Source organism: Taeniopygia guttata, chromosome 10, assembly GCF_048771995.1.
Source record: "Taeniopygia guttata chromosome 10, bTaeGut7.mat, whole genome shotgun sequence".
In the NCBI taxonomy this organism is placed as follows: domain Eukaryota; kingdom Metazoa; phylum Chordata; class Aves; order Passeriformes; family Estrildidae; genus Taeniopygia; species Taeniopygia guttata.
Window position 1 is genome coordinate 8,267,473 of NC_133035.1, and position 18,882 is coordinate 8,286,354.

General features: G+C 35.4%; 1 protein-coding gene across 8 annotated transcripts in view; it reads right to left on the reverse strand.

The window, feature by feature from the left end:
- The window catches only part of UNC13C (unc-13 homolog C), a 165,084-nt gene that overhangs the window by 88,104 nt on the left and 58,098 nt on the right, over positions 1-18,882 (reverse strand). For all 8 annotated transcript variants that reach the window (XM_072933703.1, XM_072933702.1, XM_072933704.1 and 5 more), the window contains 4 exons: positions 18,730-18,794; positions 14,567-14,639; positions 7,248-7,319; positions 2,158-2,377 (listed from right to left, as the gene is read on the reverse strand). In XM_072933703.1, coding sequence (XP_072789804.1) covers positions 2,158-2,377; positions 7,248-7,319; positions 14,567-14,639; positions 18,730-18,794 — 430 coding nt within the window. The remainder of the gene's footprint in view (positions 1-2,157; positions 2,378-7,247; positions 7,320-14,566; positions 14,640-18,729; positions 18,795-18,882) is intronic.

Sequence of the window (18,882 nt, forward strand, 5' to 3'; positions counted from 1 at the left end):
ATCTTTTTGAATATGGACGACCAAAATTCTCATGATTAAAGATTATCCAGACTGAAAAATTAGGAATTAACAGAAATAGAATTATGTGCTACCAGAAAACAAAATACCAGTTAATAAATTCTCTAGTGATTTTATTACAAAAGAGATGATTGCTGAGCTGTCTGGAAAACATGACAGATAATTCTTAGAAGATGCAGGAGGGAATTTTTTTTCATTTTCTCCTATTTTCAGCCCTTCCTTAAAACGTAGAAATGCAGTAGCATAACTGAGTGATAAACCCTGGGCACAATCTGAATGGCAATAACATATTCCTGTTAGAAACCGTGTTGATTTTTGAGACAGCACAGGTAAAACTGAAATATGTGTTCAAATACAACTTCCTTTAAGTAAATATCTTTCTCTTTATACTCATTTATTGCAACTAGTTTTACATCCCCTATTGCTAACAACCTCTGCTGCTGTCTATCAACAACTCTTTTCATGCAGTATTGATCAAACTAATTAAGACAATAGTGTAACTTACATTGCACAGGAAGTTAACAAGCTCCTTTTGCCCTAGGGACTGATACAAACTCAACATGATTGAAATCAATTCTAATTTAATATTGCACCTAGTACTAGAAAGGCTATCTTATTGAAGATGAGAGAGCTAATGAAAGTGCTACTGTTTTTTTTCTAAATCTAATTTAGAACAAGTTTATATATTGACCCTAAAGATCTTGAGATGTGAATTCTTTTCTACAGCCTACATTATCAATCATTATATATTAAAAAAAAAAAAAACCAACAAAAAAATACAGAAGTTTGAAGGTGAATACATCCCATTGATTATGAGAAGGGCAAAAGAATGACTGATAAAAATAACTACATTTCACTTTATGACACTATTAGCATCAGCTTTCTCAGAAATAGAGATTTAACCAATTGGTCAATTCATTTTTTCAATAGAAAACAAGGAACATGAGATTTTGAAAGCAGTATACTATGAACATTGAACAATTAATCTGTTGCAGAAAATAGGACAGGATGCTCAGAAACATTTGCATACTAATGAGAAGAGCGGCATCCCTTAGGCCTTAAATATTTTATCTGCAATTTGCCTTCTAGAGGTTTTGTTCTTTTAAGATTCAGTTGTTTGGGCTGGTGATATGGGCCAGGGGACAGCAGCCCAGTTTCAGCCACAGTGCAGAATCACAACCAAGCACAGTAAGGAGGTTTGATTTAGATATTCATCACTGATTTATTGTCTGTGGGGTCAGTTCCTCTGGGAAATTTTAATTAATTCCTGAGCAGTACAGCCTTTGTGCATCCATCCCTCATGACAGCTCTTCACCCAGAAACACAGTGAAAAAAAGGAAGCACTGAGTGAAATATCTGTGCAGTTTTCCTACATGTAGTAGCTCTTGAACGTATCAACAGTGAATAGTGTTGAATAGCTCCAGAGTATGGAAGCCCATTTCATTCCAAAATTTAAAAACTTGCAGGTCTTGGTTATCTATTGCTTAGAATATAGTATAATAAGACATATAATGTGTATAATGTGTTGTAATTTAAGAATCACTTCAATACACTGATTTATTTTCACAGAAGAATTCACGGTGGCTGGAATCAAGCTGAGCAAGGAAAAAACAAAGAAAAGGTTGTTTTGCCTTAATTCTACTGTGAAATGACTTACTAACTGATTTTTTTTTCCCCTTATACATGCAGGATTTAGTATTTCGAAGGGACAAGATCCTACTTACTGTTTCATATTTTTGACAAAAAGATAGCACTTCAATATGACTACAGTAAGTAGCAGGAATATTTAAAAAATATTTCCTTTGACATTTTTTGTTTTAGGTAAAACAAAGAGGGTTTACGTCAAATAATAAATTGCTCCAGATATTGCCGTAGGCAGTGGAAAGTAAATAATACACTGATGTTAGTAAGCATTATTTTGTAAAAGCCCAGCAACATTTGACAGATTTCAAGGACAAAAGTGAAACTAACAGTAGGTTTTCCATAAAGCGTCTGTCTAGCTTCTCAAATAAGGAACATCAACACACCTTCACTGATTTTTGTGTGATCTGGTGCCATATTTCAAGATATTGCTGAGTATAGACACAAAATCAAAAGGTATCAATTAATACAACACTTCAGCTATCATGAAATACTCACTCTGCAAACAGTCAGCATTTAGGAGATCTTGGCACTTCTCATGGCATTTGACACCACATTCAGTGCATCTCATGCCTTGTCTGGCTATGCCCCAAAGAAGGCCTTCACATTCATAACAGTATGTGGGAGTTGTAGCTGTCCAGATTTCAAAGTTATGAGGTGTAGTTGATGATATTGGATAGATCAAAGCCTGCAGGGTCTTCTTGAAGACATGTATTTTCTGTTGGGTAAGAAAAAGAATATTTCACATGTATTGTGTAACACAAGTGAACTGTTTCTAAATTATATGCAATTTGTATTTAAATGTTATAAAATATCAGAATATACATAGAAGTATAAAATAATCTGTAAAATATTGATTTACTCATTTTGCTTTACACTTTGAAAAGAACTCTGCTTGACTGTTTTGTCTAATTACACAAACAGCAGAGTTAAGTTGGAATAAAGTTATTCAATTAGCACAAAGTCTTATATATTTTTTTTCATATTTTGAGGCAGAAACAACAAAAAAGCAGCATTACATTCATTGGGGCATATTAAGCAGCTACCTAATATTAATTCTGAATATTTAAATACTTCCTATAGGGACTCAGACAGACGTACTACACAAAATGCCTTTTGATTATATACACTATCCTCTAATACCAAGTGTCTATATAATCTCATCAAATAAAAGCAAGCCAATTGTAGGGCTCCATTTTATCTGTATTCCTATAATAGCATACTTACTATATTTTTAAGCATCAAGTTGGTTTTTACTATAGACAAGAATGGTCCATACTCTCAAAAATCCAAACCCATTTCTTGGACTGTTTCGGCTTAAGAACCATGACTAGTTCTACTACAAGAACATTTATTGGCTATTTACTGGTTAGTACTGTAACAATTTCAGTCTCAGCTCCTTAGTGCTTAATAAGATGAAAATAAAACAGTTGTTTGTGCAAAGTAGTTTTGCACACAAGACCTTGGCTTATACGGGCACAATGCTCTGGTTTATTTGAACTTTTTTTCAGGCACCCTGATCTTCTAGGTCCAGGCAATTTATTGGGAATAAGAAGAGCTCAGCAGGCGGAAGGCAGCACTTGGCACCAAGCATAGGTTGTTTGTGTCTTTTTTAGGGAGTGGGTATTCACTAAATGCACATGTGACTGCTATGAATGTATTAGAAGTTCTAGATTCGTTCCCTTATAAAGAAATAACTGTTTCTTTTAGAAAGAAGAAACCATATTATAAAACATATCAACATATTATTATTTTATAATAAAATAATAACCATATCACCCAAATGTCACCATATGTCTATTTCAGAAAGAAGAAACCATATTATAAAACATATCACAGTGGGATATTTCTGAAAGTCTGTCTGTCGTAACTTGTCCTCTTCTGGTGTGGATATTAAGCAAGGTAGCTCTAATGCTGGCTATAAAGCTGTAGCAAGTGAATAAGATTTTGGAATTTGTGTAGTTTGTCTATTTTTGTTTTAACATCAATGCCACAGTTCTGACAATACAGGAAGTAAGCCAAACTTATTCAGTTAAACATTTGTTAACACTCCCTTATCTTTCATATTCAGCTGTGGTAATTGTATGCCAAATGGAAGATATTCACCTGTCTAAAAATATGCTGACATATTCTTGGTTTTATATACTTGCATCTCTACTCAAACTTGTGAGAGGTTCTGCTAGTAATAGATTGTCTGATCAAAGTAAAATATTCTTTTTGTGTGCATATCTGCATAATGTTGCACAAAGTCATCAATCAAAGGACTTTTGCTACCATGGGAAAACCAGTACCATGTAGCCATTGGGTAGCCACTGATTCATAGGATCAAGCACTAAAAATAATAAGACCAAATGTAAGGTAGCTTAGGCTGCAACAGCCCTACTGAAGTCAGTAGTCACTGCTGGAAACAATATCTATCCTCTGGAGCCTGGCCAAATATATATGGTTAGACATTTCATGGACATCTGATCTGAGCACAACTGAGAACACTGAAGAACTGAACTAAGAAAAAAACCTGATAGAGCAGGAAACACTAAAACAAATACTGAACTGCCCTCCAAATTGCTTCTTAGCCTATCCTAATAACTCCCCTGAAAGAAAGCAAAGGTGTGCACACCAGTTTGATTTGGCAGGCCCTAGGAATTGTGATAGCAATGGCCACCTAACTTTGGAGAACTCGTTGTACATTACTCCACTTTTGCCTTCCATTTTACAGGGACCAGAAAGGAAACTTTAAAGCAACCTAAAGTGAATTTATACAGCTTGCTGAGGAATCATGTCTCTCACAAACCACTGATTGCACTTTCCCTCTCCTGAGCTCATGTAGCCTCAGTACAAATCCTGCCCTTTCACCCTGTTCAGCTTCAATATTTTCCACATTATAAATTTGCCAGTAACTTTCACATTTTTATGAAATGTCAGTAAGTAATGAAATTTACCCTCAGCAGGCCTTGAAATATACATTTGAGGGTAAATGAAGTTTTCAGCTGAAAGACACAATTTGTAGATTGGTTTTGCTGCTGAACGTGTTCTTTCCCCTGTTGTTAATAAAGCAAATTGCAAAGAAGAATTTTATTTCTCTTACTGTCTAGAGGCTTTCACTCCTATTACTCTTCTCTGTTTAAATGTTTTTGCTAACAACATGGCACTAATAACTTCCAGTATAACTAAATATCTAATAACTGGTTTGGCAACATTTAGTACACTACTAATATATAGGAGAATTATTTAGTTATCTGCTTATCCTCTTAAAGGAAATTTACTTCTGCTGTATACTACCTGAAATACTTGTCAATGTCATTGATGTATAATTTCCAAAAATGTGCAGCTCTGTCTTTGTTCAAAAAAGCAATTAAATGGGTGCTCAACTGAAAGAATATGTCTAAGTATTACACTGATTAAAATGTCTTTGGATCTGTGCTTGAGAACACAAACTCAGTGTGTCATGAGTGTGTTGTACCAAAAGGATAGCAGTGACAGGTGGCAAAGCTCAAAGCCTTAACCCCAGGGTGCAATTTTTTGAGTAGGTGGCACTTGAGTTTTAATAAAGGCATTAGTTCAAAGATTTTTCATACTGAATTTAATCAGCCAAATAACCCACACCCACCAGAGTCCCTAATATTCCCTCCAGAAAAAAACTTGGGGGAGGGTAAAAACTAGAAAAGCCCTAATTGGAGGAATAACTTGCCCAAAGGGGATGTTTCTTCCTTAAATTTCATTGGTGACTCCATTTCTTCATCTGCATTTCACATCTTCATTTTTTGGAGAGTATCTGGAGAATTCTTTTATGTCTGCAATTGTCTGTCCTTTTTGTTCTCAAATCTTGCTCTACCCAGTGTAATGATGCCCTAGGTTATTAAGCTTGGCTGGCTACTTAGAGAAGTAGGAAAGTAATGCCTTTCCCTTGTTTTAAATATCTTGCAAGAGGCTCTATTGGCTGTACCCGTACATTTGTCTGTGAAAGAGCACTCCCTGGTCCTTGGTTTGTGGCATGAGGGCTGGCATAGGACTGGCTTTTGTTCACCTCTACTCTGAATTAGCTTTTTACATTTTCTCATCAAATGAACTTTCATGTGTCTAAATTACATTTGCTGTCTGCCTTTGGATTTTTGTTTCAAGCTTTCTTAAGAAACAGCTATTTCTGGTACACAGTTTTTTCATATGGCATGGTTCAAATGGAGTCCAAAGATTATAAAGGCATAAAAACGAATTTTCCTTTTCTCCTGAATCAGAATTCAGTAGTTTCTCTGGTTGATGGCAAGCATTGGAGATTCGTTTCCACTTTTGGGATTTGCTGCCTTTTTTTTTTTTTATATATATTATCTCCCAAACTTGCAACTTTAACCCTTCAAAGTCAGAGCATGGTAGTTTTTACAGAAGAGGTGGCATGTAAATAAATAGGTGAATCTGTATTTTTTATCATGAAAGGTGGTAATACTTATACATATAATGCTTTTGGTTCAGTAAACATCTTTTAGTAAAGTACATGGAGTATTTTAGTGTCTTTTACTGAACTCAGCTATTTTTGCACAAATTACAAAGTTGAAAAAAGTCTTTATTTTGTAGCACTTGGATGCCATAAGTTTTTCCCCTATGATTTTCCATCAGCCTTGAACTCCTTAAGATCCCATACTTCTCCAGTCTATCAACCTTTGTTGCTATTTTGAGATAGCAGAATAACAGGTAAGAATGACGGATGCCAATATTTGTGTTACATGTTCCAGTTCCCAGAACACCTGTCAGTATTTTCTGTTCTCCCATTCTTCTACTATGGACCTTAACAACAATGTAAGAAAAATTCAGCTCTTCATTTTTCTTCAGAATAGGATGTATTTTAGAAGGCTGTGTATGCTCTAACAATTTGAGGAACACAAAATGGGTCTGTATTTATTCAAATTCTTCCTTTTGCTTAGTTAAGTTATATAAATCCTACATCACACTTTAAGTATTCCTGAAGAAAATGGCACCTGTTGTGTTTTTGTTGAAAAAAATGTCTTTTGCCAAATCTAAGTGAAATCACTAATGGAAAACCAGAGGTCATGCATTTTACTAGTTATGAGTCTATGTTTTTTCAAAAGACTCTTGTGGTTACTTGTATGAATTAAATATTTCTTCTAGAATCACATATGTTATTAGAAATGAGTTACATTTAAAAAAAAAATCAAATAGTATCCCAAGGACTTGGAAAAAATCATCACAAAAACCCATTTTGCAGAGCCCTGGCATTTTAATTGCACTCACATTGTGATGAAGATAGAAAGATGATGAAAGACTGCAGGTAAACATGGTACAGTTGGACAATTTAAAGCAAAAGGCTTCTGCAAATAACTGTTTTGTAAATCAAAGGTTTCTTGGTTAGTCCCCTCTGACTGTCACGAATGTGAGTCAGCAGAAGCAAGTCTGGTCTTGCTGCTGTGGATCAGGGAGCAAATTCTGCTCAAGTTCCCTGGAAGTTTCTACACAATGAATGGAATACATTCCTTTTCATCCAGTTAGGAGTGTGTAAGGCTGAAATATTTTTTAGAGATCTCTGAACAAAAGTTTCTCTGTTACCTAAGCATCTTAAACTTGTCACTGAAAACACTTACCATTTCATCAGTGTTTATGGAGGTCCGCATGAGCATGGCCATAGAAATACCAGATTTTCGAGCTGCAAGGGTCTGTTTAAGGCAAAGGCAAGAGAGTTAGCAATTATACAAGTAACAGCAGCTGTTGAATCCAATGGAAGGCAAATAGTACTTGATTATACTACTGGATATAAACAAAACTGTAGAAGATACAAAACCTTTTAGTTAATGTTTGTAGCTCACAATTTTTAGGGTTTCAGTACATAATGAAAGTATACTTCCCATCATCATTACTGCTTCTTTCAGCAGTGCCCAGCTGAACTGCCATTTCTAATACAAAACCTGTTATTCAGAGGTTTATGACTCAGTTTTTTTAATTCACAGGCTGTCACTGTTTTTCTGCTTTGCCAACCAAATTAATGTGGTACAAGGATAGGCATCCTGCCCTAATTTGGAAGCTGTCTGTGCCTGCAGCAACATTGGAGATCATTTTGCAGTAGTCTTATGGTTCAAGTTGTCAGTCTGGATAATTTTTTGTAACTCACTGAGCATTTTTAAGCAGCATGTATATATACATATAAAATACTACTTAAACAAAAAGACCTCAAGAAACCTTAAAATATTATTTTCTTTAAGACAATAATAATTCAATACTATGGATAGCTATATGGAGAAATACTCTGGTTATCTGAGACAAGAAAAGAGACCAGAACTCTGTGTCAATCTGTCCTCATTTGGCCACATGATGTTACTGGTATATGGACAACTTCTAGTTCTGAAGACAATGCACTTGGTTGCAGAGATTAACTCTTTTGTACCATATGTATGGTACATATACAGGAACTGAAAAGAAAGTAATTTTATTATACAATAAACAAGGAATTTTATAATTCTAATTGCAATCCCAGAAATCTAAATGGGTCCTTGAGAATTATCTAGAGAATATAATGATCAGAAAGAACCCTGGGGGACTGAATTATGTGTTTTACAAATAATATTTTAAATCTAAGTATCACTTCTGCTGTCAATAATCCTTTTGGTCTGACAGAAACAGTTAAGATTTATTCCACTGTGCTCAGTATCAACCATAACACTGTTATATTAGTGGACTGCACCTGGAGTGCAGTTTTCATTCCTCCTTTCTCTTATTCTAAATCATTCCAAGTGTGTTTGTACACTTCTGCCTTATCTCTGTTCTTCTGTCATCCACTATCTGCTTTGTCATGCTTTGCTGCCCTCACAGTCTAGCAGTATGTGGATCAATTATACCACCCACTAACCATAAGTCTGTTGTTGCCTTTGTTGTGAGGCTACACATTTTCACCTAACTTTGAAGGGTGTCTCTGTAGTCCATAATTACAGAAATATTACAGCAAAACTTCAAATGATACTTTGTATGTGACATTCTTATTTTTGTGAAATGCATACTGGGCCAGAAGCAATTTAGGCATACATCAGCAAAGGAACTGCATCATTAGTCTCTGGATGAAGAGACAATTCCAATTTTTTCCAATTATATAATTTTAAACACTGGTATATTTAAAATGGATTTCTAGTTATTTATTTATAGGATTGCTCAATTTTAATTTTAAATGTTCACTTTCCTTAATTCAATTTTCAGTAAGTTTCTCTTGATAATAATTAAACTTGCAGACTGACACAGAATTATTAATCTTGTGAAACCAATTATAGGGTAAGAAATCATCCTTGGCTTAGTAGTATTCAGTTCATCTCCTATTACAAAGAACTTTCCCTTTTTTTTTTTTCCTCTTTTAAACTCAGCAATTTACCAACTCTATGCCATTAATTTGCTATCAGATTCGACATTCTCTTATTATTAAGTACATCTGTTTACTTCTCTGTGACCATCCTTTCATTCTATTTCTGTGAATGTAGGAAATTCCATGGGTGTGTGAGATTGACAGTCACAAGAAAGATTAAAGAGTGTTCAGGCTTTTTTTTTCACTTTTTGTGTCAAGCACAACACCACAAGACCCACATATCAAAGGCAAAAATGGCAAGTAAAAATATTTTTGGATCATTAAGAGGAAAAGAAACAATTTTAATAATAAGTTTTCATAAGTTTTGGGTTTTAAAACGATGTACTTTAAAAGCATCAACTTTTTGATCCCTCTTGAAGCACAGGTTTTTGCTCAAAATCTTGCTAAGTACTGCTGTAGATTTACTTGCCTGCACTATTCCTGTTTTATGGTTTTCATGTCCCTTACACTTAGAAAGAGATTTGACCCTTCTAGGTCTCAATTGCACGATCCTAGCTATTCTGAACAATAGAGCAATGTGAATGACTTGTCAGGACAGGAGCACAAAGGGCAGAAGAACATTAACCTCAAATATAGGGCAATGAGTGCTGCTGTGTTCTGTCCTCCAACAATACCAAAGAACACGAGCCAGCAGAACTGCAGCTCCATGCTATCCCTGTAAGTCAATAAACAGATACTATTTCCTATCACAAAAAACTGGGGAAGCAATTTTGACCCTGTCATGTGTCCTTCAAGCCCAGCTCTCCCAAGGGGTGCCCTTGGAATAATGGAGCTTTACTATTTTCTTCTTAATCAGAAATGTGTCTAAAATTACAGCACAGTGCCCTATATAAAATAATAAACCTAACAGGAAACGGATAATTAGGTTGTTCTCAATAAAGTGTTTGGAAGAAAGTGATATCTAGAGGAATTTGTGATAAACTAGTAAATTTAAAAGTCATATGGATTAAATTTACAGTGAAAAAATCCCCACAACGATTATTTCCATTTATGTATCACTGTCAGAACTAACTACAAGAGAAAGCCCATAAATGCTTTTGTTCTAAAACAAAGTTGATGATAATTCAACAGCATGAAGCACTGAACACACAGCAGTGTCATTTTTTAAGTATGGAATGAAACAGGGAGGAGTGAGCATTTTGGAAAGAGAAAGGGGAAAAAGCTGCCAGATTTATCTATGGGAAATAAGGTGACAGGTTATGAATATAATGAGAAAACTTCTTCCCCTATTGCCTCTCTGTTTTCAAGTAGCAGCAAGAAAGAAAAGTAAGTGCAGCTCATTAGCTGGAACTTCCAGCAAGCCCAAAATGTCAGAGCATCAAAAGAATAGGGAGAGCAACAGGAACCTGCAGTGTTTCTCCCCTCTCCCTTAACAGGACACAGAACTTGTCAGCAGTTTATACTTGTTTAGCCTCTCAAAGTGATGTCCAGATACTACCTCACGTCTTTCCTTAGGTAAAAAATTGACCTGCAGAGCATAAGGACTTTAAGTATTGTTGAATTATGAACATATGAAAAAAATTATCAAAACCAAAAAGCCTAGCAAAACCCCCAAACAATAAGAGAAGGTGATAATGCAGACCATTGTCTATTTAATTTTTAATTTGTTTTGAAACTTCCTAGTACAGGATTTAAAATAAATTAGTCTCCTTCATGCTCAAGGCCTTCTAGATTACCTAATAACTTGTATCTACACTAATTTATTACCTCCAAATTTGCATTAGCAGCTTAAATAAATAAATTAATTAGAAGTTGTTCTAGCAAAAACATTGAAAAATGGTAACTGTAAGTAAAAACAAATTGGATTCAAGCTACAATTACATGTTAAATGATCAATTGCGTTGAGAAAAAAAGAGAAGTCCTCTATCCCAATGGAATAGGCAAGCTGTGTCTTGCACAGCTAAAATAGCACAGAGAAGGCAAACAGGCTCATGTAACTTCATGACTGCTGGCTGTGCCATGCAGTACTCATTCCTGTGGTTTTACAGAGGGTTTCAGTTTTATTGATCATATTTTCTTTTTTTCTTTTAAAAATATCTACACACTGCTATCAGCAGGAAAAAAAGTTGAAGATAAACCATTTTTCAGCACTTTAAAAATGCTGATATTATTTTTAATGTGATGTAAAAGTTACCCACTAGAGGTGAATATGACAAAATTTTCACTGTTTGCAGCATTTAAAACGCATGATTTCGGAACTTTTTTTTTAGCAACTACATGTATATCACTCTAGTGATCTCAACTTCATTATTTTGGAAGACAGATTTGTACTGTTTCTTGGAGTTGGGGGTGGAGGAGGGTAGGAAGGAAGACAAAATAACTTGAGAGGAAGTAAGGTACTGAGGGAAATTACTTAGCCATGTCCCACCATTTTTCTGTTAAAAAGGATGTCTAATACTGAAATAAATAGTCCAGGTATTTAGCTGACAACATACAAAACCAGAGAATATGACATCTGCAATTTAAATTAGTATCTACTTTATATGAATCTTTAAATTACCATATTTGAATTCCAGCCTCTATAAATGTTTTTATTGTGAAGACACTTAACGAAAAAATGTTTAGTGCATTATAATTTTAGCTGAAACAGGCAGTTGTTTCATCTAGTGTGTTCACTTCAACAGACTGCTTTACAACAGCAGCAAAGATTTACCAATTGCTCTTGTGTTCTTAAATAATAAAGCTAGGGAGCAATACAGTCTTGATTGATCAAAAGAAGAAATTGGCCTGATTACAGTGATCACACAGTATAAAATTGCCTTTAAATTGAATAAACAGAAGAATTTTCTAGAGTCTTCATAACATTCAAAATGATGACTGGCATTAACAGAAGCAAAGGCAGTAAAATAGAGCTACCTTTGGCTGTGGCTGGGCAGATCACCACACCTATTTGGCCACTGTGAGATAAAAACTTCTAACCTCCACTGTAATTATTGATATTTCTCTCCCTGGCTATTCTCACCTCAACTCAAGACCTAACTAACCCAAAAGAGAATGCCTTTTTTTAAGAACAGAAGTTATAGCAATTCCATCAGCAAGTGCACTGGACTGTTTTTCCTGGCTCTACAGTAAACAGACCTGTTCATGCTCTCTATATTGTTACTGCACTTGAACCATCACTTCTCCTTGCACTCTCTCTCTCTCTTGTACCAGATATATTCTACCAGAAGTCTAATGACCCATGACTGCAGCAAACAGAACTGTTCCTGCAGGTGGATTTTGACTGCCTTATCCTCTCTAATGATCTAAAATGAGAGACTCCCAATGCATTGGCATACAAAAAGTTTTCAGTGGTTTAGGAGCAGGAGAGCATCCAAATTGAGGGCAGTGAAGGTGGTGAAGGGTCTGGAGGTGAAGCCGTGTGAGGAGCAGCTGAGGGCACTGGGTCTGTTCAGCCCAGAGGAGACTGAGAGCAGACCTCACTGCAGGTACAGCTTCCTCCTGAGGGGAAGAGGAGGGGCAGGCACTGGTCTCTGATCCCTGGTGACAGCGACAGGACACAAGGGAATGAATGGCCTGAAGTTGTGTCAGGGGGGTGGTTTAGGTTCGGCATCAGGGAAAGGTTCTTCCTCCAGAGCTAGTTGGGCACCAGACCAGCTCTCCAGGACAGTGGTGACTGCACCAGCCTAACAAAGTCCCAGGAGCATTTGGACTCCCAGGCACAGGGTGTAACTCTTGGGAATGGTCCCATGCAGGGCCAGGAGTTGGACCTGACCATCCTTGTGGATCTCTTTCACCTCAACATATTCTATGCTTCTGTGTTGAAAATTGGATTTTTCAAAATGTGAATTAATGAAAAAAAATGGGAGTTAGAGATATCATCTTAAGAAAACATACAGAATTTTGACAAACATTGTATTGAGATACAATGCTGAAAGCATGAAAATAATGGAGTGAAACTGGAAGTGCAGAAGGACTAGGAAAATAAGGAAAAATAAAACTGATTGATACAAGAGAATTTAAAAGTAGGGAACACTTTGAACTTCACTTTCTCTAGGTGTCTAAGACTTTCTAATAGCACAGGGGAAGCTTCACACTTGAAACCTAAACTTTGTGCTTGTATCATCAGAAAAGATATTTCGAATATACTGAAAACTTTTTAACATAAACTTCTTCCAGCAATTTTGGTATACATGATGCAGAGTAGAATACATTGACATAAGGTACCACTTTCCTTATGATTAAATTCTTGGTCATAAAATAATTTTTTTACTTTCCAATAGAAGGTCATAATAAAACATGGCATTAATGGAATCCATAACAGCTACTATGATAATTTCAAAACATTTATAAATATAAAAGTACTTACCATAGCCTTAAAAATCCAGACAAGATAGGAAAGAAATTATAGAGAATATTAATTTGTCAGATTCATTTCACAAGAAAATAAATTATATTTATTTTAGTCAGCATCGAATGAGTCTAGCACTCATTTCTAACAATATTATTTCTGTTTTTCTGAAACAGTCATAAGTAAGCATAAGAAAGGATAATTTACATTTATTTTGATGTCTTAATGTATTCTGAGCTATACCTTTCTGTAAGCACTTACAACAATTAAGGACAAAGCAGAGTTCCATTTAACAAGCATTAAAGAGTCATAGCAGGACAATAGACTTTACTCGTTTAATAGAACTAATAGTGGAGTGGCTGCTGTCAAAAAGATGGTTTAAATGAATGCAGGCTCTACTATGTTGTGCAGCGTAAGTTTTCATTAATTTCAGAAGGGATTCCACTCCAAAGTGGTTGCTGTGCTTTCTCTTTTTGACTGCTCAGACAGTGTGGTGGATCACCACAGAGTAACTGAACACAGAAACTGAAAAAACATTGAGCAGTAATAGACAAAGGCTGATCTTCTACCTACAGCAATAGTAATACTTTACTTAGCCTAACACACAATCACTTCTTTATAGTGAGAAATTGGTTTGGGGGCTCACCATCAGAGACTAAATATGCATTTTATTGAATTATGAATTCTATACTACAGGAAAAGAAAAAGAGAAATGTGAATAGCACTTGAAATTCTTTGGGGCAGAGAGATTCTTAATCTTGTTTAAACTGGAAGTCAGAATAAATCTCAAAGGAACTGCCATTCTTTTCCACTGAAATTTCTTTTCTTAAATTATTCTTGTTTACAATGACTGTTAAAAACCCTGATTACCACACCTTGTACCTAAAGTATGCATAAATCTTTAAAATATTAATAGTGAAAAGGGCTGCTTTTTAAAAGGAACTTTCTCTCTCAGTATGAACATATATCAAGTGAAACAGTATCTCAAACACTCAATAGCATCTTTGTGAAAATGAATAGCTTTTTATTGCATGAAATGCACATTACTTGATTACACCAGCAATACCTAAATATCCATGAGACATTCAGACTTATCTAGTACATTATAACAACTGCCTCATTGACTTTTACTGCCCTCAATCCATTCTCTCAAGACTCCTTTTTTCCATAAAACAATTGATGAAAACTGTCATTCAGATGCACATTAGTAATTACAAGAAAGACCTGCACAACTGGAAAATGAATCAACAGTTTCAGAAGTTACTCACCACATCTCGAACAATGGGAAAAGATTTCTTTCTTCGCAGGTCTGGCATGCTGTCAATTCCATACAGTCCACGACTGTAAGATAAAAAGGCAAAGAAGAAAATAAGAACATGGGGCTTACAAGACTACATCCTTAAGAACTGCCTATAGTATTGCTATTTGCAGTTAAAAATCAAAATCAGCAGTTATCAGCCAAAGGCATGCACTCCAATTGAAAAACCAGTCTGAGTGTTCTTGGTGCTTTTTCCTCTAGTATTCACCCAAAGAATAGTAGCTAAAAGGTTGCTTAATACCTCCTAAAAGTTTTTACCATTGATTTAGAAATTATAAGAAAAGCTTTCCATCGTAAGTTCTTGTACATCTGGCAGTTGAGATGCAGCCTAACATTACATATTAAACATCATTGATGTCAATGAATATTGTTGGCTTAAATTTGATACAAAGTTTAAAATATCTAGCTAAATACATAATCACATCTCAAATAACTCCATGCGACTGTGGGAAACAGAACTTGTCACATTTTAAAATAAATCCATGGTGACCATCATTATTTTTTCTTGCCTGGTTTGAGCTTTGGCATTGAGCACACAATTAAACCCCAGTTAGATCTCACATATAACTTGGAAACAACAACAAAGAGCAACTTGGAGTCATTTCAAAGAATAAAAGGCTGACACACCAACAGAATTTAAAAGAATACATATTGATCTGGATAACAAATTGGCCTCATTCTCTCCAACTCTTCCAAACAATTAACACAGGTATCTTCCTGAACTTTTTCTACAGAGGGTTTTGGAAAGATCTCTATATACCTTGTCAATTCTAATTCAGAGATACTTGGAAATTCTCAGAGAAGCTGGGATATCAGATTTTTCATGACCAAACATTTTCCTCTGCATGGTCCTTTGTTTAGTACTGCCTCAAATACCCTTTTCAGTTCTTATATTTCTCTCTATCTCTGTGTATATAAAATCTACATTCACTACAAAGACTTTATAATCTGAAAGCCCTAAGTTTATTTCCACCTGTTACAATTATTGTGTGAAAACAGATATAACTACAATTAGTGAAGAATTTTTCAGTTCCTTCTGATGCACTCACACTATTCTCTAAGAAAGGGAAAAGAATTCAGTCTGTTTATGCAATTCCTTTATATTTTCACACAACCATTTCTCTGTGCCGTGTTGTGATCCTAGAATTCTTTTCAATAACATAAAGAGCAAAGTAGGCCCAAATTGCAGCTTCCAGACATACTTACAAACCCAGCAAAAGTGTGATAGAAATAAAATAACATTTCTGAGATTGTGAAAAGTAAATGTACAGAGACCAAGAAATAAAATCAGGGCTTTTTGCTACTCAGAAGCAGTTCCATCAGCAGTAAATAAAAACTTATTGTGTATAAGGTATTCTTATGCTCACATAGAGGCAATATCTGTAAAAGGATTTTCATCTGTTATTCTGCTCTGTAACATAAAAATGTGACTAAAATAGAGGTACTTACTAAACTCCTTTTAGTCATCATTAAGAAATAACATAGCAAGGAAAAAATTTTCATGCTAATGTTGGTTATACATTCTCTACTCCTCTCCCTACTTCCAATTATAACCCAACAATAATGTGACATAGAAGATGATGAAGTGGAATCATAATAATTTGATAAAAGTTATCATTAAAGGCAAGGAAAAAAACCTGTCATATTGGCTATTTTTTGGTGCTTTTGGAAATATTCTGTCCAACAGTAAGCTATCTGAATTTTCAGAGAATTCAAGAAAAATAAATTTGTTTTACCATAGAGAAGATCCACTGAAGGAAAAGAGTAATCATCTGCATGCAGCACCATCTGTCTATCATTAGCAAATTTCAGAATGGATTAGGCCATGTGGTAAAATTATCAGTCTCTGACTCCTCATTAGGAAGCAGTAAATTAATACAAGAGCAAGTCTCTGGAAACGGTACTACCCAGGATCCATATACATGATGAGAACTCCAGTAGACCTACTTTCAATTTTTAGAAATACAGAAATAATGAACTCTAAAGTGCCTCATTTTCAAAAAAGGGAAGAAAAATAAAACAAAGATGTTATTATGTGATACTGGTATGGAAAAACCAGGAAAGGTGGTGCTTCTGCCTTTTAACAGAGGAGTGGCATGAGAAGCCCCAGAAATGCTGTTTTTGGTCTTTGCCTTTCTTGTCTTGGGTTGTTCTCTTATTTCATGCAAGCAAGTGAAGATCATTGCAGAGAATAGAGAGTTGCAGTCCCTGTCATGGACTTGGGGGTGCCGGTGCATGAGGTGGGGCCACAGCATTGTGCTATGACAGAGAGGGAAGAGCAAGACAGAAGAGTCAGCTGGGGTATTTTTGCATGGATAAAGCATGGTAACAATGGTTGTGAGGGAAGCAATCTCCTCCCTCATTTCAAACAGCAACGCCTTTTGGAGAAAGTAAGAGGGAGAAGGAGTCAGACAATTGCAGTCAGTTGTGCTGGCAGTAAAAAGACTGAGGGATCCTAGAAATTAGCATTAGTTTTTGCAGGAAGGAGTAGAGTGGGAAGTGTGATTAAAACAGAGGCACAAATGTATTTGAAATTATAGCATTCCTTGCTTGAATGAGAAGTTAAATGAAAATTGCAAAACTGTTTTTAAGGAGGCCTAGTGAAACAGAGGCTTGAATAAAGATACTGTGGACAGAAAAGCAAGGCAAGGACAGGTCTAGACTTTGTCAGCAAAAGAAGTAAGGTTTCATCTAAAAACATGAGCTATTATTGAGCTACTGTAAGCCATTTGAGGTAGTCCTATGCAGTGGTTACAGGATGTCTGCACAAGGGTCTGACACAGCTTATTGTCAGAGCATTCAATATTTGAATTAATTCATCTGTGAATGGAAGAGAGGGCATAAAAGGAGCAGCTTCAGTCTGTATAGTCCTTGTCAGTTCTCCTTGCACCTATGAGATTGCTTTTTGTGTGAAACCCTCAAAAAATTAGCAATTCCACATTACCTTTTAAAGGTCTACATCTATTAAGAAACTGTCATTAAGCAACTGATTAGGGAAAGTAGTACATACAGCAAAACAGTACGGTCACATGCAGCTTCCTACAGGCAGAGATACAATACTTGAGTGTCAGAACCTGCATTCAGAGTCTGCTTACAAAATTCTGTCCTAAACTATGCAATAATCAGGTGTTAAAGTGGTTCTCCTCTGTTTTGCATTTGGTGACTAATCCTGCACAATGTCACACGTGTCCTCACACTCTTACAGCAACTCTGAAGGTTCTAGGAGCTGCAAAGGGCAGGAGTACAATACTTGGAGGTATGACAAGCTATATGGAAACTACCTACACCACTAAAGAGCTGTAGATCACTTATAAATTTGTTTAGCAATAAGTACAAATGCTACCCTAAGTATACCTTCCACAGAAGCATGTTCATAAGATTAAGCAAATTAATGCCATAACTACTTTTTAGTGACACCCACCTCCTCCCAAAATAGGAATCTAACCTGGAAAAACTTCATAGTGTCAACTGAATAGCATTTCAGACATAAAAGATGAAGATGAATTATTAATTTAATCTCATCACCTTGTCTTTGTAATAAATTGTAATTATAGTAAAAAAATACTTACAGAGTGCACCAGCAAGAGGATAATACCCCTTTTAATTAGATAACTAATATAACTGATACATTTAACCAAAGGCTTTTATTTCTTTACCTTTCCAGATTGAATATAAAAAGTATTCAAAATAGGAAGGAATCCCTTGAACTGGATGCAAGATAACATCATTTGGAGGCAACAAAACAAAGTGTACAGGTTCCCTTGACTTTTTACTTTCAAGTACTAGAGTGATATTATATTGCTAGAATTGCATTACTATACATTTACCAGTTGAAGACAAAATTGTGCTACAGCTTCAAAGGATGTTTATTTTATATGCAAAGAGGTAAAATCTCTTATCTTACTGACCTCAGCAAGAGAATGATTGTATTAATTTCTCAAAAAAATAAGGAATTAAAAAAAAATTAAAAGGGGAAGACATACACAATGAAACTATCTTCCTTTTAAAATAACGCAATTTCTTAAAACAGAAAGCTTAGAAAAAAATACTATAATGCTGAAAGAATTAGTTGCAGATACAAAGAAAAAAATTCTCAATTACATTTTTACTTACCCAGCAAATGCCTGGACTGCATAAAGCTTGGAAGCATCCAAGGAACTTGCACTTACCAACCGAGCCTTTAATAGAGATCAAAAAAAGTACATTTACTTGGTTGCTTTTAGTAAGTTTTGGACAGAATTTAACTGCATCAAACATGTAAGACAT